The 25104-nt window shown below is 42.7% G+C and overlaps 1 protein-coding gene across 1 annotated transcript; it reads left to right on the top strand.

Moving 5' to 3' along the window:
- The first annotated feature begins 1957 nt into the window (after window positions 1–1957).
- On the top strand, window positions 1958–6058 carry LOC149389716 (Calcium-binding EF-hand family protein). Its single transcript, XM_089623695.1, has 5 exons — window positions 1958–2455; window positions 4722–5024; window positions 5149–5367; window positions 5454–5582; window positions 5677–6058. Exons 1-5 carry the CDS (start codon window positions 2207–2209, stop codon window positions 5881–5883), a joined length of 1107 nt encoding a protein of 368 aa, XP_089479821.1. The 5' UTR covers window positions 1958–2206; the 3' UTR covers window positions 5884–6058.
- The last annotated feature ends 19046 nt before the right edge of the window (window positions 6059–25104 follow it).

Below are 25104 nucleotides of genomic sequence, written 5' to 3'. Positions count from 1 at the left end.
TGTTTGCTGTTAGGTGGTTTATATGCTTTTTCTTACATCCCACCGACTAAATTAATTTGTATACAAACGACTACTTGTTAGACTAATGTATTAGTAAGATAAATATGAGCCATTACATCTTAGCTGTAATGAATCAATGGCTCATACTACATCATTTGACTTATATTTAAACATTGTAACAAACAGTTGTTAGTTTGAAATACAATACAAAAAATCTCTTTCAACTTAATCTCTCTCGTTCTCTATCTCTCTCTCTGTTCATAGCTCATCAGAGTGTTCACATGGTATCAGAGCTCCGTCTCTTTCAAGCTCAAGTCCTCAATTGATTGTGTCAATGGTGTCGCAAATCAGTCTTCATGTTTCTCCTGAAAACATAACTCAAATGTACCAAAGCTACATTCCTCATGTCAATCACCTAAATCTCAGACTCGATCGGAACAACTTCCAATGCTAGACTCCGCAGGTGCTCTCAACCACTAGAGCTCATGGCATGGACAGTTTCCTGCTAGGTACGATTTTATGTTCATCGCAACTTGTGGAATCGACGACTGAATCTGGTGTTGTAACGAGAAGTTTTAATTCATAGTACATCTTGTGGATGAGGCACGATCAGTTTGTGTTAAGCTGGCTGTTTCAATCGATCACGAAATCGATGTTAGGCCATGTGAATCATTTTGAGAACTCATCGCAAGTGTGGGCGACTCTCAAGTCGATCTTTGGAACTGTTTCCAAGGCACGAGTTCTGCAACTTTGCTTCTCACTTCAGACGATGAAGAAAGGAAATCTCAGCGTTGACGAATTCCTTCTCAAGACGAAGAACATTGCATATAAACTCAGCTCTGCGCGATCGCTGCTCAACGATGACGATCTAGTCCTCTATGTGCTCGGAGGTTTCGGCTCCGACTACGAGTCTGTGGTAGTCAATCTGACAAGCAGATCTAATAGTCCTTCCCTCCAAGAAGTGCAATTCGCTTTCCAGTCTTAATAAATGAGAATCGAAAGCCAAAACTCGACTAATGTCTCTGATCTGCTCTCAGCTCCAATGGAAAATTTATCTCAGCAAGGTGGTTGAGGTCAGAGCAACAATGAAGGTCGCAACTCAAATCCACGAGAAAGAGGACGTGTAGGTCGTTCTTTGTTCACCGCTCATCAGAGCCATTCTGTATAAGATCTATTATGGTAAAAAAAAAAAAAAAAATTGAGGTTGTGACTTGCGAGTAATGTCAAAATAACCATATCATCATAAATTTCATGTGAATAACATCTTTATCGAGAAGAATGATGATCCAGATTATGATTTTTTTTAATCAAGAGATAAAAAAGACAAATGATACAATTAAAAATACCTCTCATAGTCTTATAAATTATAAAATTATTAAACACGAAATAATAACTAATTGACATTGATCTAAAAATTGACCGATAATGATTATTTTGCTAAACAACTAATTTGAAAGGATTATTTTCTTAATTTTCTTTAGAGGGATTATTTATTTGATCTTTTTTTTTACATATTATACATTTTTAATAATAAATTTAAAAAATAAATAGAATAGACATTTGAATATAACAAATTAGCAAAATAATAGTCATAATTTTTTAGAAAAATAGTTAAAATTATGTTGTTAACTTATCTTTTGACACCATTGATAAAAATATAGATTCCTAAACTACGCAATGTAATATTATAAGAACTTTTATTGACATGGTAAAAAAAAATATATTCACAGCTAATACTTGCACATTCTTAAAAAATTGAGTTCTTTTATTAGACTATTTATCTACAAATGTCTAATGATAAATATAGTTTTTTTATAAAACTTTTTAGGCATATGTAGTTTTCATTTATTTTCCAATAGGAAAACATACATTTATAGTTAAAACTAATAAATACAGAAACAAATTTTGTTTTGCTGAAAGATTTCCCACTATATACCTAACACCTCAAATACATCCACCTAAAAAAGCAAAGAAGACACAACAAAAGACTTTTTCTTTTATCTCTCCCCCTTTTCTTACACATCAACACTTCCTCTCAAATATTTAAGGGACACCATAGAAGAAGCCACACAAAAATACTCACACAACAAAGAAAGTCACAAGAAAAAAAAAAAACCTTGACATCTGGTGGAAGTTATAGTGATCACATTATTAAATCACGAGAGTCACAAGAAAGCATATTGAAATCATAGAATAAAAAGGAAAAATGAAGAACGAGAGAGAAGAAGGAGAAGAAGAGGTGGTTGTGAAGATAGATGGTTCGGAAATAAAGAAGTTGGTTGAGAACGAAGAGGTTTTTGGGTCATTTGTTGACAACAAATTCAGTGAGCTCGACAAAGACAAAGACGGCCATCTCTCTCTCAAAGAGCTTCAACCCGCCGTTGCCGATATCGGAGCCGCCCTTGGATTGCCAGCTCGCGGCTCTTCCCCGGATTCCGATCAAATCTACTCCGAGGTGATGATCTCTCTTCAAACCCTTTTTTTTTTTTTTTTTTTTTTTATCTTATTCTATTCTCTCTTTATTTTTAACTGAATTTTGTGTTGTTTATAATATTGTTGTTAGGAAGTTCATTATTTATGGATGCGTGATTTGCAGATTTTTTTTTCTTTTTAAATGTTAATTAAGTTGAATGAGAGAATCATTTTGCAATCTTTATATTTTTATTTTTTTCCTTTGAATCTAGTTTCAAAAAATTTGTGTGAGAGAGGGTTCTATATGTGTGTATATATATGTATATATATGTAAATTTTGTTTATTTAACTATATTTTACATAAATTCTTTGTATATATATGTTGTTGATTTAATGATATTGTGTGCGTGTGTTTATAATATCGTTGTGATTACTTTTCAGGTTTGTTGTAGGGTAGTAGGAAATTTATTATATATGGAGGTCCAATTAATATGTTTTTTTATAACAAATATCAATAGATTTGAATAAGAGAATCATTTTGCAGTTTTTTTTTTTTTTTTCCTGATATGAAATTTGAGTTGAGAAGATTTGATTTAAGAGATGGTTTACTTTTTTTAAATGATTTATTATTTGAATTTTGGAATCCAAATAGTTTTCATAAATATATAAGTGATGCAAGAAAAAAAAATTGCTTAAATTCGGAATGTGTGTTTTAGTTTTATTTATTTATTATGATTTATAAGTATTGTACCAAGTACTCTAATGCGTTTATGATTGAGTGTTTTTTACTTACCATGTTAGGATTTTGTTGATGCTTTCAGTTGAAGAGTTTTATAAATGGGTGGTTCGTGTGAAGTGAATCTTTTTTTTGTTTTTTAATATCTTGTGGTTTGTCTCATTCCTCTAAAATCCTGGATAAGATTGCATAGTTCTTCTTGCGTATGTTTGAATTGGGAGTATTATTTCTCATAATTAAAAAAAAAAAAAAAAAAAAAAAAAGGCCTCAATTTTTGTCTGCACATTATGTCATTTCTGAGAGCAGATTAGTGTATATTTGAAATTATTATCCTATGCTAATATCTACAACGAGCTCTATTATTTTATTTTATTCTAGAATAGGCACAGAGTTATAGCATGTAAATGGCCGTCATGTCTCTAAATTTGTATTTTGTCCATTTTAATCTATGTCTTATTTTGTTGTAATTCAATATAAATTATTAATTATCATTGATTTTCAGGTGGAAAATTTTATGTTTTTTAATGTAATTTTTTAGTGGAATATATTTGATGTCCAAATGTATAACCTAAATTATATATATATATATATATTTAGCAATTATCATTTTAAAAATTAAGCTAATTTAGTAAGGAAGAGTTAGACCGTCTATGTTGAAGTTTTAGTTTAATTATCTAATAATTAAAAAAATAGGTCATTTTAAAATAATTTTATGCGTAACACTATGCATGGGAGACATAAGTTGGATTATATTTTAATATTTGAATGATTAAGTATAAGTGTAATTGAGATGATTATTCAGCTACTTTATATCGTTTATTTCATTTAGTAATTTAGACTAAATTATCAAGACTTTATACCTTTTTATATTAGCAAAATCAAGAATGGTCATGAAACTTTCATTTCAACATGGTCGGTTTCTTTGTCTTGTGGGACACCTCACTTTTATCATCGTTTACATCAACTTTTGTCATTTTTCTTTTTATCGTTTTTGTTTTTGAATTTATTTTCGTTTTAATTAATACCTTCTTTTTCCACGGAAGAATCTAATGACGACTAACCCGCTACACTTGCGTTTCATTTTCGACTGCATGATTGTAACTAGGCCTAATATTGAACACACGATGAAATTTTAATTTAACTTTTCTTTTTGTATCATTTTTTTTTACTTTCAAATTGCTTTATTGGGCCTGCATGATTAAAAACCTAAAAGTCACATTTAATTATAAACTTTTTTGCAACATAAAATTATTCTATAAAGAGTGAATTTTAGAATAACACTTTCAATATATATATTTCGCCTCAACTAGATACTTTCTAGCTTACATTAGCTTGTGAACGTACTAAACTATTAAACAAAACAAAATGTCATATTCAATCACCATTATGTGAAATTAAGCAAGGAATCTATAAGAATCATTCTCTTGTTCTTCAGATGTGAGCATGAGTCTTGCACATAGGGATTGCGTTGCATATTACTAAAGCTGAAATTGCTTTCGATGAGTCACATATGTGCTAAAACTCATATCTCAAATCCCATACTAAATATTGAGTTTGTATGCTATTATAAAAGGTATTGTGTGAATTCACCCATGGAAAGCAAGAGAGAGTGAGCAAAACAGAGTTCAAAGAAGTTCTTTCGGATTTTCTACTAGGTATGGCGGCGGGTTTGAAGCGAGACCCCATTGTTATTTTGCGCATAGATGGCGAAGATCTTCTAGAGTTTGTCACGGGCCCGACTTTTGAACCCGAAATGATATCCATATTTTATGAGATCGAATCCGCTTATTCGGGATTGTCCCTAAAGGAATCTATAGTCAAGGGTTTAGAAAAACTCTCCGTCGAACAAGGAATGCCTCCATCTATTGATCCGTGGGTAATTACCGAGTTCGCATTCTTTGATATTGTCTCATGTGTTCAAGCACAATTTTTTCCTTCTTCTTAAAATTACGGGTTTAAATCTTTTTAATGTTTCTTTTTTATTTTGTTATGTTACTTAGGTCACAAGAAACATTGTGGAACCCGCTCTTCTATTGTGTACGACCCAAGAGTTGGAAAAACCAGCTTCTCAAGAGACATTTCTCGCTGAATTCAAGAAAGTGACGGAGAATCTGGCTCAACATCTCAAGGAAACACCGGTTATCGTTGCACATAGTGAGAACACTTTCGATGGAAGTGGCGTGAAGAGGCTTTTATCCAACAAATTCGAACTTGACAAGGTCAATTTTTCAAAACTATGTTAGCCCATTTTTATTCGAATTTGTTCTTCAAGTAACACCCGTATATGTTTCATTATGATTTTCAGACACTTGATGTGACCATAGAAGGTTTGCCAAGAGATCGCAATGGAAAATTACCTAAAGAAAATTTACGCAATGCTCTTGATCTTTTGGGCTCAGCAGCCGCCCTACCACCACTTGGCGCAGTCGAAAAGGTACTACTTGTATATAATAAATAAATACTTATCAAGTTCTTATGGCTATGATATTTGATCAATTTTCTTATTTTTTTTTTTTTTATATAATAAGATGGACAAGGTTGTTGGAGAGGCATTCAAGATGGTGAGTGCCGACGATGGTAAGGCAGTTAAAGACGATGAGTTCAAGAAGATTATGACCGAAATCCTCGGAAGTATAATGTTGCAATTGGAGGGAAATCCAATCTCAGTCTCATCAAACTCAGTTGTCCATGAGCCTCTTTCCTCTTCTTCCACTTTGTTGCAACCACCATCATAAGTTATTATCAAGACATATATAATAACATCTATTTTACCCCTATTATTATATGTCTAATCTTGAGTTAAGAGCATACCAATAAATTTTTTGATTAAGAGAGAAATAGTACTTGTGTGGTATTGTGTGTTATCTTTTAATTTTTCATCTTCTGTTTCTAATGAATATATTTTCTTCCGATGTTTTGTCATGGTAATGAGTTTGTTGAAGTATGCCAATAAATAGGGAGGCAATAATTGTCAATCCGTTATATTTCTTGTTTTAACTTATTATGATTAACATATCCACACTTTGAAATTTACATAAGGATGTTCTTGTTGGATCTTTAATCCAACATTTGAGATTATATGTTAAATAGTTATGGTGTTGTAAGATGTCAATAAAGATCGCCCATTAAAAGCGATCTAATAAAGTTTACGGATATTGAGTTTTAATGTATCTAATAAGTTGTGCGTCTTTAATGTGTAGATAACTATGGCTTCTATTTCCATGATGGGATGAAATAGGAAGCCCACTAGGTTAACATAATGGTTGCCGATAAATACAGCTAGTCTCTAAGTCACATGTATTAACTTGTTATTTTTTGATATCCCGTCGTCAGAGTGAAACAAGAGAGAAACAAAAGGCTCTATAAGGTTTACGTGTTAATCTAGAAGATCAACCGTCATGGATTCATCAGGCATGCTTCTGTTTTTGATTTGTGCTTTCTTAATTATTCAACATGATTCGGTCATGAAATTAGGTCATGATTTTCACTCGCGATATTCAGATCTAACATTAATTGGTATTAGAACCAATCAAGTTTGAATTTTTTTGAGATATTTTAGTCTTTGATATTTGAATTATCGCATGGATTCATCATAATTCGCGTATGTGGATATTTACTTCAGTTTTCAACAAATCTTATATGTCATCTCTTTCAATCAGTGACATATATGTATTTTTAGATAATTTCTACTATTTTATTATAATAGAACATATTCAAAATAATCATAATACCAGCTCTCTGATTGATTCTGTCATACAACATGAGATGCATTTTTTTGGATGATGGATTAACATCTATCACATGGTTAACGCTTAATGTGATGTGGTATATTGTTATTTCATCGATTTGACTTTATGTATATAAAGAAGCATATTAGGTTATGTTTTGGTGTCTTTTATTATTCATTTTTTTTGGATGATAGGGATACGGATTTGTCATATTCTTTTTCAGTATTTTGTTCACCAGATTGATCAACGACATTAGGCATAAATGTGTTGGTGACAAAGGGGGTATCTGACACGAACAATTGCTCTAACACCACTTGTTGGAAAAAGTAAGTAGGTATCAGACACGAACAATCGTTCTAATACCACTTGTTGGAGAAACACGAGCGGTAACGGACACGAACAATCGCTCCAATACCAATTGTTGTAATTATGTGCTCACCTTGATGACCATATAAGTTGCATAAGAATAAATTAATTACACTAACAAGAGCTAATTAAATGTATGGTTATCTAACAAGATCTAGATTTATTTTATTAATTAAATAATGAAAGCATTCAAACATGTCAAGCAACCAATAAGAACAAAGAACAAGGTTCATAGAGAACTTATGGACTGAGCTCACGAACAGAAACTTCAAGCTTTCTCAATCCGTCGTCAAATGCCTTGATCTCATTCTTCTAGCTTTCAGATCCTCGTCTTTGAACGTCTTGATATCCTTCTTCAAGCTTTCAGATCCTCGTACTCCTCTTGATGACACCGTAGATTTCCAAAACGTAATCTCCGGACGAATAAAGAAATGCCGCGTGGGACCACACTCTTTAATCTCACACGATCAAGAAATAAATGTTGTTTCAAGATCTCACTCTTATTTTTTAAGAATGGAATAGAGAAATTCCAAGAGGTAGAGAGAAAGAGAGAGAATCGGCCGCATACTATGTTGGACGAAAATTTTGGATTTCCAAAGCTTGAATTTTCTCTTCTCATAAACCCCATATTTATAGTAGTGCAAATGATATATTCTTGGTAGTTTCCAAAATATTTTATTTCCTTTTATTGCATTCGCATTAGTTAATCAAAGTTTGGCCCTTGGATCTCATCTCATGAATCCTACTTTCTCTCTTAGCCATCAGATCAATATCTATGAGATTTTATTTTGTGTTTAAATAGAGAATATTTAATTATGAGAGAATAAAGGAAATAATTTATTTCCTTTTAAATATTATTCTCTCCTAATATTCATGGGAGAAAGGCCATTGGGTGCGACTAGTCGCACCCAAAGGTCTACCCGCCAATTTGTTGGGTGCGACTAGTCGCACCCAATAGCCTTCCCGTCATTATGTGGCGGGGAATGTTGACCTTTGGGTGCGACTATTCGCACCCAAAGGTCTACCCGCTCAATTTTCGGGTGTGGATAGTCGCACCCGATAGTTTTTTTTGAATTTTTTTTTGGTTTATTATGCTTATAAATTTATGATTATAATCAAATAATACTTACTAAATAGTTTATTAATTAAAAAATTCATTAACTAATATTCATAATAATAATATAAACTAAACATTTGTTCGATTACAATAATTATTATAATGTACGACAAATAATTAAAAAAAATGTTCATTTTTTTCCCTTTCCTTTTCCTCGGTTTGTAAACCACTCCTTGAATGATTTACTCCCTCTTCCGCCAAATCTTCCTCCGGAACTGCTGCTACCTCCTCGTGCACTGCCGCTCGTACGCTATCGCTGGAATTCTGCTGAAGCTGGCGGCGTCGTCTAAGCATCTGCCATTGAAACTGATGGCGGCGTTGTCTGAGGCGACGGGTGCATTTGAGGCGACAGCGTCGTCTGAGGCATCCGTGGCATCGTGCCGGGCGACATCTGAGGCATCTGTGGCATCGTGCCGGACGACATCTGAGGCAAGGGCGAATACTGCTGCGTGAACGCGAACAGTTGTCGCTGCATCTCCTCCATCTGCTGTTGTTGGGCTCGCCTCATCTCATCCATAGCGAGTTGTTGTGCCGCCACCTGAGCTTGGAGCTCGCCAACAACTGGATCTGGAACGCGGCGCCGCGACGAGCCTGAGCCTGACGACGAGCTTTCGTCCTGAGCCTGAGCAATAGCCCAAGATGATCTCGGGACCGCTGGACCTATTCCAACGTACCAATCTTGACGGTTCCCGAGAATTTCTAGCATCGCGTGCTCCTCTGCGTCGTCCTGGTTAAAGACTACGCCTTGCTCTTCTGCTTGTCGCTGAAGATCCGCCAGTAGAGTAACTATCCGTGCCTTTACACATAAGAAAAATTATTAAAAATTAATTATTATGTAAGTAACGTAATCGTAATTATCACATATGACTTACATGTGCTCGTCTCGCCCAATCTGTCGTCCATTCACCTTTTCTATTATGGTGTTTTTGCTCCCACGTCGTTAACGCGGAGCCCAAAGTCCCATCATCCTTACTCTGCAATTGTTATGAAAATATAAGTATTGAATTTATTTCAAATTAAGTATTTCAAAATTAGAATAACTTACGTTCAAATGACGATGAGCCAAGAAAGAAAGAGATCCTTGAGTCGACCTCGTCTTCTTCTTCTTCTTCGAATTCTCCTTGTTGCGATTAGACTTTTTCTGCAAATAATTAATTTTGTCATTATTCAATCTGATAAAGATATTGTGATTTATTACAATCATACATTACGTACCTTCCAATCGTCAGTTGCGAACTCGTCTACCACCGCCTCTCAATCCTCTTTCTTATATCCCGGTGGTGTTTCCGCCTTAGCGTTTTCTTTGCTCCCACAAAACTCCAACCTGAACTTCTCTGATATCTTGGACTTCTGGTTGCGTCGCCTGATCTTGGCATTCCGAATGATAGCCTGATCAATCGTATTCTGAAAGCAATCCGCAGGCAGATCCTCGCCGGTGTCAGGATCCGTGTACACAAATCTGAACTCGGAATGAAGTGCGCTCAAAATAGCAGCCAACGTCTGGGGCGTCACTTCACTCCAATCACGAGTCGTAGGCGGGATATGTGTTTTCACCAAAGCACCGAGGCGGTTGTTAAATAGTCCAACCTTTTTATTTTCTTTCCTTATCTCTTGATAGAATGTTTGGTTTATTGGGTCCCACTTGACCACCTTCGCACCAGGTACACCCTGTGTTGCTCGCGCCGACGTCGAGCCGGTTGTTGGTCCCCTTGATTTCTTAGGACCTTGGGAATCAAGTTCCTGTGGCGGACCTTGAGAATCCGGTCTCTGTGGCGAATCTCCACCAGAACCTGAAGCGGTCGACATCCTATAAAATAAAAACAACATTTGTAAATTGACATCGTATAAAATGAAACAACATTTGTGAACATACATCACAAAACAAAAGGAAACAACATCATACAAAAACGTGGGTGACACCACGGATATATTTTTTTATAAAACCTCACATATGGCGGAGGAAAACCGTGGTTACATAGATAGTTCTCATTCATCGTCATCACTACCTATATCAACATCAACATCAACATCTTCTCCCTAAAAAAACGATGCATTCCTCATGATCATCATCGTCTTCCTCACCATCGTCAACGATATTTACTAGCTCAGCATCTTCGATTTCATGTCGATGATTCAGACGATTGATGTTTGACAATTATATTGTCAACGGAATCGAGGCTGAGGTGGTGGGGTCGACTCGGGAACGTCCTAAATCCCTCGATGATTGCATTCCTGAACGGTTTCCCAGTTACCACCTAAAACAAGATCTTTGTTGTAAAAGACTTGTTTCGCCTTAATTGCGAGTATGTACGGCTCCTCTGTAAACCACTGTTTCGCGGTAAAAGCACTCGTTTCTCCAGTAGTCTTATCGTTGTGAACTAGTCGCCGAGAATCGTGCTTGTCACCGTACCATATACATTTGAATAATACAACACGACAGTCGTACCTATAATTCAGCAGCAAGACGTCTTCCATCCGACCGTAGTAAGTGAAATCATCCACATGCACACATACACCGCTATTTTGAGTGACTCGTTGATTATCGCGACGATGAGTAATGAACTTCACGCCGTTAACAAAGCAGCATGGATATTGATAAGCGACTTGAAGGGAACTGATAGAAAGCGAGTAGATCTCGTCAGACACGTCAGAGCCACTAGCTTTCATTTAAAAAATCTGGTTATTACGAAACAAAGTATTGGTTAGCACTTGTGTGTTTATAAAAAAACGGGTTATTGTGTTATTACCTTGTTCGCAAACCAATCTTTGAATCCCTTTCTATGCTCCGCTTCAATATCGCGAACTCCAAATTCGTTCAGGAAATCCAAATGCTCGCTGTTGCATGTTTAAAACATTGCTTAAACAAAATACAACAATGAAATAAGTTAGAGAAGCAAGTGGATCGATTACTTACACCAAATACGGATCCACTTCAGGACAGTTGGTATAGATGTACCACTCTGCTTTTCCTCTTTGCTCATCGTCTAATACTATCGCGTTCATCATCCCATAAGGCACACACATCTCGGATCGAAAAACGGAGAGCTCTCGCACTTGAACTTCTTCAACTACTTTCTTATCTTCAATATACCTTGCAATGAACGTTAGAGCTTCTTCTACAACATAAGCTTCTGCAATAGAGCCTTCTGGTCTAGCTCTATTTTTGACAAAATGTTTTAACGTCCCAAGGTATCTCTCAAAAGGGTACATCCACCGCATATGCATCGGGCCGCCGTGCAACGCTTCCTCTGGTAGATGCATCGCCACGTGAACCATGATCGTGAAAAAAGAAGGTGGAAATATCATCTCAAGCTTACATAAGATCTCGACGATAGACTCTTGCGCTCTTTCAAGATCTTCGGCTCTTAATGTTCTCGAACTTATCAACTTGAAAAAGTTGCAAAGCTCAGTGATCGTATCATGTATTGGTTGTGGCACAAAAGGACGAATACCAACAGCCAACAATCTTTGCAAGATCATGTGGCAATCATGCGACTTCAAACCTGTGAGCTTCCCATCAGTTGTCACATTTTTTTTAAATTCCCAGCGAGACCATCGGGAAATTTGACAGATTTTAAGTACTCTGTAAATCGCTGTCTCTGCTCAAGGGTCAAAACGTACGACGCTCGCGGTTTGTAATACCCACCCCCATTTGGTTCCAAGTGCAAAGCGGTCTTGATGCCCAAGTCCATCAAGTCAAGCCTCGCCTTCTCGGTGTCATAGTTCTTCTTTTCCAAGCTGAGCATCGTCCCGAGAAGATTCTCACACACGTTCTTCTCTATGTGCATCACGTCCATGTTGTGTTTCAATTGCGACTCAGACCAGTACGACAACTCGTAAAAGATGCTTTTCTTGGTCCAATTCAGTTCGCACTCAGCTCGCTTTCGTTTTTTGCCTACAGAGGCAGCGTGTTTGCCAGTAGTCGTGCAAGAAACACCAGCCAACTGAGCGAGTATGTCTTGCGAAGTCAACTTCTCGGGTTTATTTCGTTTCTCGTGCTTATCTTTGTAGTGATCGTTGCTTTTCCTCAATCAGTGACGCCTTTTTAAGAACCGACGATAGTCGTAGTAGACGATCCTGTTTCTGACTTTTAGGGACGGCGTGTCAAAGTTGCACGTAGGGCAAGCGAGATACCCCTGGCCGCTCTATCCCGATAAATACGATCTAGCCGGAAAATCGTTTATCGTCCAAAGTAACGCGGCACACAACCGAAACACTTCATCTCTGGCTCCATCACGAACGCGGACTCCATTCTCCCACAGTTCTTTAAGCTCTTCGACCACAGGCTGCAAAAAAACGTCCATATCTTTTCCTGGCGAATGGGGCCCCGGGATCAGAAGCGTGAGCATCAGGTACTCTTTCTTCATGCACAACCAAGGCGGCAAGTTGTACGCCGTAAATACTACAGGCCACATGATGTATGATAGGTTCATATCCCCAAACGGGTTGAATCCATTCGCAGCTAGCCCAAGCCGCACGTTCCGAGGCTCTACAGCAAAACCTGGGTATCTCTCGTCCAAATTCTTCCACGGTGTACCATCAACAGGATGTCGTAGAACGCCAGCTTCCCTGACGCGATCTCTTTCGTGCCACTGCATATGAAGCGCCGTGTGTCGAGATGCGTACAGTCGCTTCAATCGATCTTTCAATGGAAAATATCTGCGGTATCTTCTTACCAGTTGGCTTCCATCTACTCTCGTTACATATCGGGCACACGTCGACGTTCGTGAGCTGTTTTCGGAATAGGACACAGTCATTAATGCACGCGTCGATCATCTCGTATCCCATGCCAAATCGCTTCAGCTTTGCTTTTGCCTCGTAGTGCTTCTCCGGTATTCGATTACCGGCTGGATGAGACTTCCTCAAAAGCTGCAGCAGTTCTGTGAACGACTTGTTCGTCCAATGGTTCGTGACTTTAAGGTGCATCAACTGAACCAAGAATGACAACGACGAAAACTCCTTGCATCCAGGGTACAATTCCGCTTCCAACTCAGCGAACAAGTCTTCCACTTGCTCCTCTGCACGCACATCGCTCGGAGCCGGCTCCGTAACACCATCGAAATCCTCGTGATCTCTTATATCCTCCACAGCAGCATGTATTCCTCCTACTCCTCTCTGGGCTGTTTCTCCGATGGGGACTTCTTCAAGATGACCGACGGAACGCACGACCTCGCCATGATGATACCATTCTGTGTAGCCCGGGGTAAACCCTTTGTTTAGCAGATGATGCCTTACAACTCCAATGTTGTGCCATCTCACGTTGTTGCAAGGCTTGCATGGACATCGATATTCGTAATTATCGTTCGGAAATCTTCTTGCAGCGTGGATAAATTCATTAACTCCGATTTTATACTGTAAGGACAACCGATTGTTCTCGGTGATCCAATCTCTACTTGGATTGGACATTGATTTCGCTAAACGAAAGAGAAAAAGAACAATTATTAAGAGTTGTTGCTAAATGACGAAGACGAATGAAGTCGATTACTTATGTTGGCGCTGATGCCGAATAGTGCGGCTTAAGAGTTATTGCTAAGGGACGAAGAACTATAAAGGTGAAATTATGAATTTTATGTTATTTGAAGTCGAATTGAAAAAATTAGGGTTTTGAGAATAATTGGTTGGAAACTCTACCGAAATTTCGGCAGAATTTCCCCTATAATTCTAACAAACCAAAAACCTGCAAACTCATTTAAAAATCATATACAAATCATCCAAAACTATCTTAATAATCAACTAAACCCTAAATCGAACTTCCGTGGCTCGATTACAACAAAAATTCAATAATATCAACTCATTTATCAAAAATATGTAAACTAAAACTAAATTATACAATAACTCAACTAAATTCAATTTCATGATTAACAATTGAACAAATAACTTAAATTATATGATATTAACTTAAAAAATTACTAACTATTAATTTCAATGACATAAAACATTTTACCAATTTTACTAATTATATCAAATTAATTTCAATTACATGATTAACAATGTTAATAATTATATCAAATTAATTTCAATTACATTAACAATTTTACCAATTTTACTAATTATATCAAATTAATTTCAATTACATAATTAACAATTTTTATAATTCTATCAAATTAATTTCAATTACATAATTAACAATTTTATCTAACTAACTACATTATTAATACATATAAACATATAAAAAACTATTTAATTACCTAACTAATTAACAATTAGACTAATTATACTAATTATACTAATTACAATTAATCTAAAGTAATTAAAAACACAATTAAAAGGACTACGAGAGGCTAACCTGTAGGCGGGACTTGAGCACGGCGAGGCTGCGAGAGGCACGACGGTGCTGCGACGGGGAGTTGAAGCACGCGGGTCTCGAGCAGCTTGGCGGGACAGTGGCTGTATGAAGCGCTCACTCAGGTGCTGGGACAGCAGCTTGACGGGGAATTAAAAAAAATAAAAAATACACACACTCAGACTTAAACACACATACACACACTGTACGAAGCGCGCGGGTCTAGACGAAGCAAATAAGAACGAAAATCTGAGACTAACCGGCTTGATTACGAGGGAGAGGCTCTCAATTCGAGGGAAGCGGAGCTGCCTGAGACTGAGACTTCTTGGCTGCAGCTAGAGAGACTCACGGACACACACTCAAGTGCAGAGGCTTCGAGGGGTCACGCGAGGAAGAGGCCGCGCCGGTTCAGATCGAGTCTGGCTCGAGGGGTCTCCGGGGCTGGTCGTCGGAGGACTGGTCCGAGGCTGAGAGAGAGAGGGTAGTGGTGGCGGTTGGAGGCTGAGAGAGAGAGCGTAGTGGTGGCGGTCGGAGGCTGAGAGAGAGAGAGCGTAGTGGTGGCGGTCGGAGGCTGAGCGAGAGTGGTAGTGGTGGCGGTCGGAGTGGTGGCGGCGACGGGGGTCGGAGAAATTGCAGAAGAGTTTCGGAAAGATAGAGAAAATGAGTGTTTTGGTGTTTGGCTCGGGTAGAATGAAAACCGAGCAGCTTTTTATATAGAAATTTGAATTTGGGTGCGACTTTGTCGCACCCAATGACACCTTTGGGTGCGACAATGACTTGTGTTAGTGATTTCGGGTGCGCCAATGACATTCGTAAAAAAAGGGGGAAGTTTGGCCGCGGAAAAATTTAGGTCATTTAGGTGCGACTAAGTCGCACCTAATACTTTGGAGAAAGTATTGGGTGCGACAAGTCGCACCTAAATTCAAAAAAATTCGCGAAAATTTTCCAGCGCATAATTGATTTTTGGGTCCGACTATTCGCACCTGAAAGTCTTTTTGGTGCGACTTTTAGGTGCGAAAAGTCGCACCCAAAAGTCATCCGCACCGGAAAACTGTATTTGTAGTAGTGAGTTTGTGAGATTATAATAATGAAACACATTATTATTAGAGGTTCTTTATTCATCTTATCGAAGTCGAATCGGGGACTATAGACCTAGTAATAGAAGTTTAACAAATCTGATGAAAAGACGAAAAAAGTCATTTCTCTTTTCCACATCGATTTGTCTAATCTTAGTCAGACTCCACTTAGGTACGTCGAGACTGAATTCTCCTTTATATTAGAATTATATTTACTCATCGTGACGAGTGTCCAGTGATCTAGTCAGTACGTGATCAAGATCCTCCAAGTTCAACCCGTTCGAGAAAGGTCATTGAATCCGTTATACCTTTCTTGATACATATATACCCTAAGCATTGTTGCTTCCTCAGCGAAAGATTCTTCCGAACGTACAAACTTCGGAAGTGCCAGCAATCTATCGGTTCTTGAATCAACCCTTAGGTGAGTGAACATTGACCTTCTTTCAGGAAGGCTGGATTCCATAACTGTCAACCATTTCTCACTCGAATCATGCTCCGAAACTCCCAAGACATAAGTTGTGATTAGCATGATAGTAGCCTTTTAGTAAATGAGTCAAAGAGCGTGGTAACATGATCAAGTGTCCGTGATCACTTCGGGATTTAGATCAAGTCTCAATATGACCATCATAGTGTGAAACCCCGGAATTTTTTTAAATATTGTTGAAATCTTCTTTTTAGGATTTTAGTAGATTTAATATATATCTCTTTTATTTATATATATATATATATATAAGGATAGTGTGTTTGTGATAAATATATATACATATATATATAGTATGTGCTTGTGATATGTATATATGATATATTGTGTAATCATATGTATATATAATTGTTACATAGTTACATATAATATATAATTAGTGAAGAGTTGGTATATTGGGAATATGTTTATAATATAAGTTATTTATGTATAAATTATATAAAAGTTATAGATTATATATTATATATGGTTTATATAGTCGGTCGTTTTCGGAAAACCCGGAACGCCAAGAAGACACGCCGGTCAAAGGGCCGATGGTCAGGCCAGAGGTCCTGAAGAGTGGCAAGCCTTCCGTCACGAGTCGCTGGCAAGCCCTCGTGTCAAAAATTTCAGCTCCTCGAGTCGATTCACTTTCCTCGAGTCGAGCCTCGCTCCTCGAGTTGAGTCATTCTCCTCGATTCGAGTCTCGAACCTCGAGTCGAGTCATTCTCCTCGAGACGAGCCTCGCTCCTCGAGTCGAATCCTTCTCCTCGAGTCGAGCCTGGCTCCTCAAGTCGAGTCGTTCTCCTCGAGTCAAGCCTCGCTCCTCGAGTCGAGTCTCGTTCCTCGACTCGAGTCGTTCTACTCGAGTAGAGACCTTCACGATATCCAGAGCTCCGAAGGCCCAACGGGCCAAATAAAATGAATATCATTAAGGCCCACCGGAGGCCTGCCAGGCGCGCGCCGCGCGAAGAATGTGCGCACCCTTGATGTGCGCCGCACGCTGGATGCGCGACGCGCCCTGACACGCGCCGCGCCTAGCGCGGGGCAGTCCGTGCGCCGCGCGCTGCGCGGAGCTCCTCTCCTTTAAGGGAGAACACCCCCTAGTCCCACATGGACGACAAACACACCTCCTAAGGCCCTCCAACTACTATAAATACCCCCTCTCATTGAGGGGAAAGCCATCCCATTCATTCTCAAGAAACTTGAGACTTCTCTCTGCTTCTCTGGATGTCATCCTTGGCCTGAAGCAGATTCTCCTCGATTTCTCGTTCTCAGAGATTCCGAAGCGCTCACGGGGACTCCCGAGCGCCGCCTCTCTCGATCGAACGACTAATCTCGAGCCCACGAGTGCTCCTATGGTTTTCGACTGAAAATCGCTTACGCGTCTAGCACACTAGACGCGTCCACCATTTCTGATAAGAAATCGCTTACGCGTCTTGCATTTCCGACTGGAAATCGCCTACGCGTCCGAAATCTTCGCCACGACAAGAAACTCTTGACTTAGAGTCTCCCGCGCCTCCAAAAGAGAGAAAACACACATTCTCTCTCGGTCACTCGATCCCAGAGTTCTGAGACGACGCCGAGGATTCCTCTACACTCCGTCTCCTCTATGGAGCACACCCCCCAGGCTCCGCGCCTCACTCTGCGTTACATACGCCCTGAACTACGTTCTGACCTGATCCTTATTCACACGGGTACGTAGGCAGCTGACACAAAAGGCACGGTCACTCCTCCTCCTCACCCCTTCCCTCTTCTGAGAGGTGGATTGATCGGAGAAAACCTAGCTCGAGACTTTCGAGTTCACACTTTTGGCCCGGGTGCGATCACTTGGTCCGGCCTTAGATCGAACCGCCCGAGGTAGTTAATCGTTGTTCATTTTCGTGCGACAACATTTTGGCGCTAGAAGGAGGGGACTTCCTGACCTGTTCAGCCCGAAATCCCTTCTATCCATCGTCTTCTTTTCTCTTGAAAACTCGACTTTCTCGGACTCGAGAAAAGATGAGTAGTCAACCACCCATACGTTGTGAGGGGGTTAACAACCCCGATAACGTCAGTGGGACCAAAAAATATTTCTTGCGCTCTAGAGCGCATGGTGACGAAGAGTCGCTCCACGAAGAGAGCTCGACCCCTCACCATCTCCATCTCCAGATAGTAGGGATGACCGCATCATGGAGTTGGAGGAGAATATCCGCCAACTAAAGGCGAAGAACGCAAGGTACCACAGCCGACTGGCTGCGAAGCAACCCGCGCATAACGTGGTGATCCCCGATGGAGATCCCGAGAACCTCAATGAGGAAAGTCGCGACCACGACCCAGATTACGAGAATGCTGATGATTCGGAGGATATCGAGATTTCTCTCACAAAGGACGGGGAACTCCCCGCTGTGAATGAAGTCGGTCCTTCGGATCAGGGAATGCACCTGCGGCCTCCCAAGCAGGGAGCTTCCGACGTTCGACCCATGACCGACTTGGTCAAAGGGAGAATGTTGCGGAAATTCAGGGCACGCGAAGAGCGCCCTGTCTTAGACAAAGCCTGCGCCTCCGTGCAGCAAGCCCGGATCTTAGGGATCATCTTACTACCCAACGCAACAAGCGTGGTGATGACCTAAGAGAGCGACTAAGCTCTCGGCCAAACATACCCGTAGCAGCCCCAACTAACGGGAACCGCCGCACGGGTCAAGGGTCTAATGAGAGGCGGCAGGCAACTCCTCCCGAACAGGGAGTTACTCCGACCACCGGTCTCGATGTGATCACTATGATCCATAATCTTCGAAATGAAGTATGAGATCTCCGTGATTACGGAATAGGCGGAAGTGCCTATGGGGTCGTCGATGAGAATTCATCACCTTTCACGGCTCAGATATTGGCCGAGGTATGCACGAGAAATTTCATACTCCCGAACCTTGCTCCATATGATGGGAAAACGGATTCCGCTTACCATATCCAGCATTATGAAACCTGGATGACGATGCAGGGTGTCACTCCCGGTGCCATGTGCCAAAGACCTGAAGGACATGTTCCTAGCACGCTTCGCTACATCTATGGTCCAAAAGAACACCAAGATGTACTTGTGGTCAATCAGACAAGAGAGTGGCGAGTCTCTTAGACGATACCTCACCCGATTCATTGAAGAATCAAATAAGGTCGACCGCTTTGACGACAAAGACGCAATCACTGCCATCATTGAAAGCTTGCGCACAAGTGACTTCCTTAAGTCCATCGTCGGCCGTGTCCCTGATACCATGGCCGAGTTAATGACTCGAACCAAGACCTTCATGGGAGTCGAAGATTACCTCGATGGCCGCAAGGGCAATAACCAAAGCTCTCACCACCGAGACGAACCTAGCAACGAGCAAGGCAACTCTCGTAAAAGGCGAAACAGAGGAGGTCAGACTTCTAATAGGCAACCTCCGATGCCCCAAAAGCCGCGACTTACGGAAGACTTTAAAGGGTACTCGTCGTTCACACCGCTGAACATGCCGCCAGAGCGGATCCTGGCATTGGCACGTGACAAGTTCACTCCCCCGGCTCCAATAAGCAAAGATCCTGCGACTCGCGATAGATCTAAATATTGCGAGTTCCATCAGGAATACGGTCACTTGACCTCCGAATGCTACAGTCTTAAAAGGCAGATCGAGGCATTGATCCAACGGGGTGAGCTGAAAGAGTTTGTGTTGCGCATGATCAGCGCTGCGGGCCCCACCACAAACAGACCACGGTCTAGCAAGGGAGGAGGAACAACCGCTTCTGCCGACCGAACCACGGCTATTGCCGACGCCAATCCGCAACTCCACATTGTGACCACCATATTGGGAGGTCCGCAAGATGGAGATTCGGCCCGACAACGGAAGAAATTCCTAAGGGCCGTGGCTCAGGAAGACGCTGCTATGCATGTCAACTTTACATATGAAGAACCCCCGTACGTGCCTCACGAGGCGATGTATTTCACCACTGAAGAAGCCAAGCGAGTTGTGCATCCACACAATGACGCGATTGTGCTCAAAACCCAAGTGGCCAATAACTTGGTGAAAAGGGTTCCCATCGACAACGGCAGTGCTGCCGACATAATTTTCAAGTCCACCCTAGAGCGCATGAAGCTCGGGGGCTACGCCCGACTCCGACCCAAACACCCTTGTTTGGGTTCACCGGGGAAAGAGTCATGACCGAAGGCATCATTGATCTACCAGTCACCTTCAGGACCCCCGGAGGCATTGAAGTCGTTCACATGGTCCCATTCCTAGTGGTTGATCAAGAGTCGCCCTATAACTTAATCATCGGGCGACCCACGCTGAACCGGCTAAGGGCTATTACTTCTACATACCACCTACTGGTGAAGTTCCCTACCGAGGAAGGAATCGGTATCATGGCTGGAGATCAATCCCAAGCCAGAACATGCTACATCCAAGGAATCGATGGAAAACCCGCTAGAAAGACGGTTAACACGATCTCCCAACTTAGAGATAGCGTCGAGTCGATCAAGGTCCTCCACGAAGTCCATGAAGACATCTGCATGACACCCAAGTGCAAGGTGTTGGCATCCTCATCCCAAACAGGGAGGGACCCCACAAAGTCTGCCGAGTCATACATGACGGGACCTGCTACATCGAATACACGGACGAGATACCGGTGTGTCGCCTGTGGAATGCAGAACACTTGAGACAATACTACCAGTAGCCAGCGCTTCCCCCCAATTTTATTTTTTTGCTTTCCAACATTCAATAAGGCCTACGAGCCAATGTTTTAGAATTTCAAATTTTTGGAATATTAATAAAGTTCGAGGTTTTTCTTTCAAAATCCACTTTTTCAAATTTTTCGGTCATCAAAATACGATTGTAAACTCAAAAACATTGGGGGCTAGTGACATAGGCAACGGTAAGTACGCTCAAAATCCTCAAGAAATACGCTCCACCCAAAGAAAGTACGCTCCACCAAAACAAAACACCCGAACATAAACTGGAGCGAGCGTTCACCTAAGACGCCTTCGCGGCGCGCCATAAGACATCCATGAGATGCAGGCTTCAGACGCCTCTGCGGCGCGCCGTAAGACATCCATGAGATGCAGGCTTCAGACGCCTCCGCGGCACGCCATAAGACATCCAAGAGATGCAGGCTAAAGACGCCTCCGCGACGCGCCATAAGACATCCAAGAGATGCAGGCTAAAGACGCCTCCGCGGCGCGCCATAAGACATCCAAGAGATGCAGGCTTAAGACGCCTACGCGGCGCGCCATAAGACATCCAAGAGATGCAGGCTAAAGACGACTCCGCGGCGCACCATAAGACATCCAAGAGATGCAGGCCTAAGACGCCTACATGGCGCACCAAAGACGCCTCTGCAGCGCGCCGTAAGACATCCATGAGATGTAGGCTTAAGACGCCTCTGCGGCGCGCCGTAATACATCCATGAGATGCAGGCTTAAGACGCCTCCGCAGCGCACCGTAAGACATCCATGAGATGCAGGCTTAAGATGCATCCGTGGTGCGCCATAGGTCATCCAAGAGATGCAGGCTAAAGTCGTCCCTCGCGACGCGCCTAAGACGCCTACATGGCGCACCAAAGTCGTTCCTCGCGACGCACCTAAGCCGTCCCTCGTGACTCACCAAGACGCCTACATGTCGCACTTAAGATGCATACATGGCACATCTAAGAAGCATATATGGCACACCTAAGAAGCCTACATGGCACATCTAGGCCATCCCTCGCGATGTGCCTAAGATGCCTAAACAACGCAGAGAGATGTCTCTCACGATGCGCTTTGAGTCACCACAAGGCGCTGCGTATGATGACTGATCGCAATGCATTCGAAGCCGCCAAGAGGCGCACCTGAACCTCCATACTAGGCGCAGTTCATGCCATCTTCGCCACCGAAAAACAAATTCTAGTCATTTATGCAGCTGTCAATGAGCACGATCACACTCGCCTTGGGAGACTCTCAATTCCATGCGAGCTAATTGAAGCTGCTCGCAAAGACTCGCGAACTCCGCCTTTGAGCGAAAACCTCGCTCGGCCTGAGCTAGCTGAGGCTTCGCTCGAGCGAGCTTCTCCTGGAAGAGTCCCAGGCGACGAATGAGGTCGTGCAGAACCTTCTCGAGCCGAGCCTTGCTCCTCAAGTCAAGTCACTCTCCTCGGGTCGAGCCTTGCTCCTCGGGTCGAGCCATTCTCCTCGAGTCGAGCCTTGCTCCTCGAGTCGAGTCACTCTCCTCGGGTTGAGTCTTGCTCCTCGAGTCGAACCTCGCTCCTCTCCTTGGGTCGACCCTTGCTCCTCGAGTTGAGTCATTCTCGTCGAGCCGAGCCTTGCTCCTCGGGTCGAGTCAATCTCCTCGGGTCGAGCCTTGCTCCTCGAGTCGAGTCACTCTCCTCGGGTTGAGTCTTGCTCCTCGAGTTGACACATCTTCCTTGAGTCGAGCCTAGCTCCTCGAGTCGAGTCACTCTCCTCGGGTTGAGTCTTGCTCCTCGAGTCAAGACATTTTCCTCGAGCCGAGCCTAGCTCCTCGAGTCCAGTCACTCTCCTCGAGTCGAGCCTTACTCCTCGAGTCGATTCTTGCTCCTCGAGTCGAGTCATTCTCCTCGAGTCGAGCCTCGCTCCTCGAGTCAAGTCACTCTCCTCGAGTCGAGCCCTGCTCCTTGGGTCAAGTCAATCTCCTCTTGTCGAGCCTTGCTCCTCGGGTCGAGTCAATCTCCTCGAGTTGAGTCTTGCTCCTCGAGTCGAGTCACTCTCATCTGGTTGAGTATTGCTCCTCGGGTCGAGTCACTCACCTCGAATCGAACCTTCCTCCTCGAATCGAGTCACTCTCCTCGAGTCGAGTCTTGCTCCTCGAGTTGATTCATTCTCCTCGAGTCGAGTCCCGCTCCTCGACCAAGCACCTGAAACGATTTGAAGAGCAGGTTAGCCAAAGCAAGACTATTGCAAAACAAAGCGAAAAAACAAACAAACAAAGGGAAACTTACCCTCTGGGCGTCAAAAATGCCATGACAGAAGAAGTCTACATCGCTACTCATTACGATGTCCCTTCACGTCTTCAGCGGAGACTCTCTACCCCGGCATGGACAGAAGAGTCAACCCGAATCGGAGTAACACTGCTCCAAAGGCCTCAGCAGAGACCCGCACTCATGTCTGGGGAATAAAGGCCGATCTTCCGAATGCAGACGGAGAAGCGTCACCAAAGCTGGAATGATGGATGCCCCGTGAGACCGACTTATGCTTGATGCGTGATAGAACTTTGAACATTGATCCCCGAGCAGTCGAAGCCCTCCGGTGCGGCAGAGCCTTCCACCAGGTACCACTCCGCCTTCTCGAAGCATCGGCCCGAAGCATCAGCCTCCATCTCCGAAACCTCGAAATGAGCACGCCTTTGCAAAATGCAAAAGTGCAGTTGCCTTCCGAGCTGGCCGAGACTGAAGCCATGATCTTCCCCTAATAGGTCACGATTACACAATCGTTGCCCTGCTAGTCACCGTCGAGTCCCACGGACTCCGCTTGAAAATATCATCAAACAAAATGCCATCGAAGAAAGATTTGGGCGGGACATCGCCAAAAGATCAACAAGCCGCGACACGCCGGTCCGCCTCTGCACACACGCATGCCCTACTTGCGCACGTATATCCCCGTTGCTCCGGGGCTAGAGCGGTGGATGCGATCACGTCTGCCTCGCTCACGTTAAGCTACGCCTCTCATCCGCTTGGATCCCCCTCCACATGTTGATCACATAATCGCTTTGAGAGAGACGGAAAAGCGAGAGAGAGCACATGCAACTGCGAGAATATTCTTTATAATCACAAAGGCTTCGCGACAGCGAAGTTCTGGGAAATAAATTTTCCTTAAACACCCGGCGAAAACAACTAAAAGTTCACTGCCCGGAGCCTCCCGAACGATGAACTTGGGGGGCTAATGTTGTCGGTCGTTTTCGGAAAACCCGGAACGCCAAGAAGACACGTCATTCAAAAGGCCGATGTTCAGGCCGGAGGTCCTGAAGAGTGGCAAGCCTTCCGTCACGAGTCGCTGGCAAGCCCTCGTGTCAAAACTTTCAGCTCCTCGAGTCGATTCACTTTCCTCGAGTCGAATCATTCTCCTCAAGTCGAGTCTCGCTCCTCGAGTCGAGTCGTTCTCCTCGAGTCGAGCCTTGCTCCTCGAGTCGAGTCCTTTTCCTCGAGTCGAGCCTGGCTCCTCGAGTCGAGTCATTCTCCTCGACTCGAGCCTCGCTCCTCGAGTCGAGTCCTTCTCCTTGACTCAAGTCTCGTTCCTCGAGTCGAGTCGTTCTACTCGAGTAGAGACTTTCACGATATCCGGAGCTCCGAAGGCCGAATGGGCCAAATAAAATGAATACATTAAGGCCCACCAGAGGCCTGCCAGGCGCGCGTCGCACACTGGACACGCGCCGCACACTGCGTGCCGCGCCTAGCAGACCGCGCACCGCGCGTAGCGCGGGGCAGTTCGTGCACCGCGCGGTGCGCGGCGCTCCTCTCCTTAAAGGGAGAACGCCCCCTAGTCCCACATGGACGACAAACACACCTCCTAAGGCCCTCCAACTACTATAAATACCCCCTCTCATTGAGGGGAAAGCCATCCCATTCATTCTCAAGAAACTTGAGACTTCTCCTGGCTTCTCTGGATGCCATCATTGGCCTGAAGCGGATTCTCCTCGATTTCTCGTTCTCAGAGATTCCGAAGTGCTCCCGGGACTCCCGAGCGCCGCCTCTCTCGATCAAACGACTAATCTCGAGCCCACAAGTGCTCCTACGGTTTTCGACTGAAAATCGCTTACGCGTCTAGCACACTAGACGCGTCCACCATTTCTGATAAGAAATCGCCTACGCGTCTTGCATTTCCGACTGGAAATCGCCTACGCGTCCGAAATCTCTGCCACGACAAGGAACTCTTGACTTAGAGTCTCCCGCGCCTCCAAAAGAGAGAAAACACACATTC

The sequence above is a fragment of the Urtica dioica genome, chromosome 8 (genome assembly GCF_054948205.1).
Source record: "Urtica dioica subsp. dioica isolate 48M chromosome 8, U.dioica_male_clone48M_v1_H2, whole genome shotgun sequence".
Lineage (NCBI taxonomy): Eukaryota > Viridiplantae > Streptophyta > Magnoliopsida > Rosales > Urticaceae > Urtica > Urtica dioica.
The sequence above is the reverse complement of the archived record's forward strand: the minus strand, read 5'-3'. Positions and strand labels throughout refer to the sequence as shown.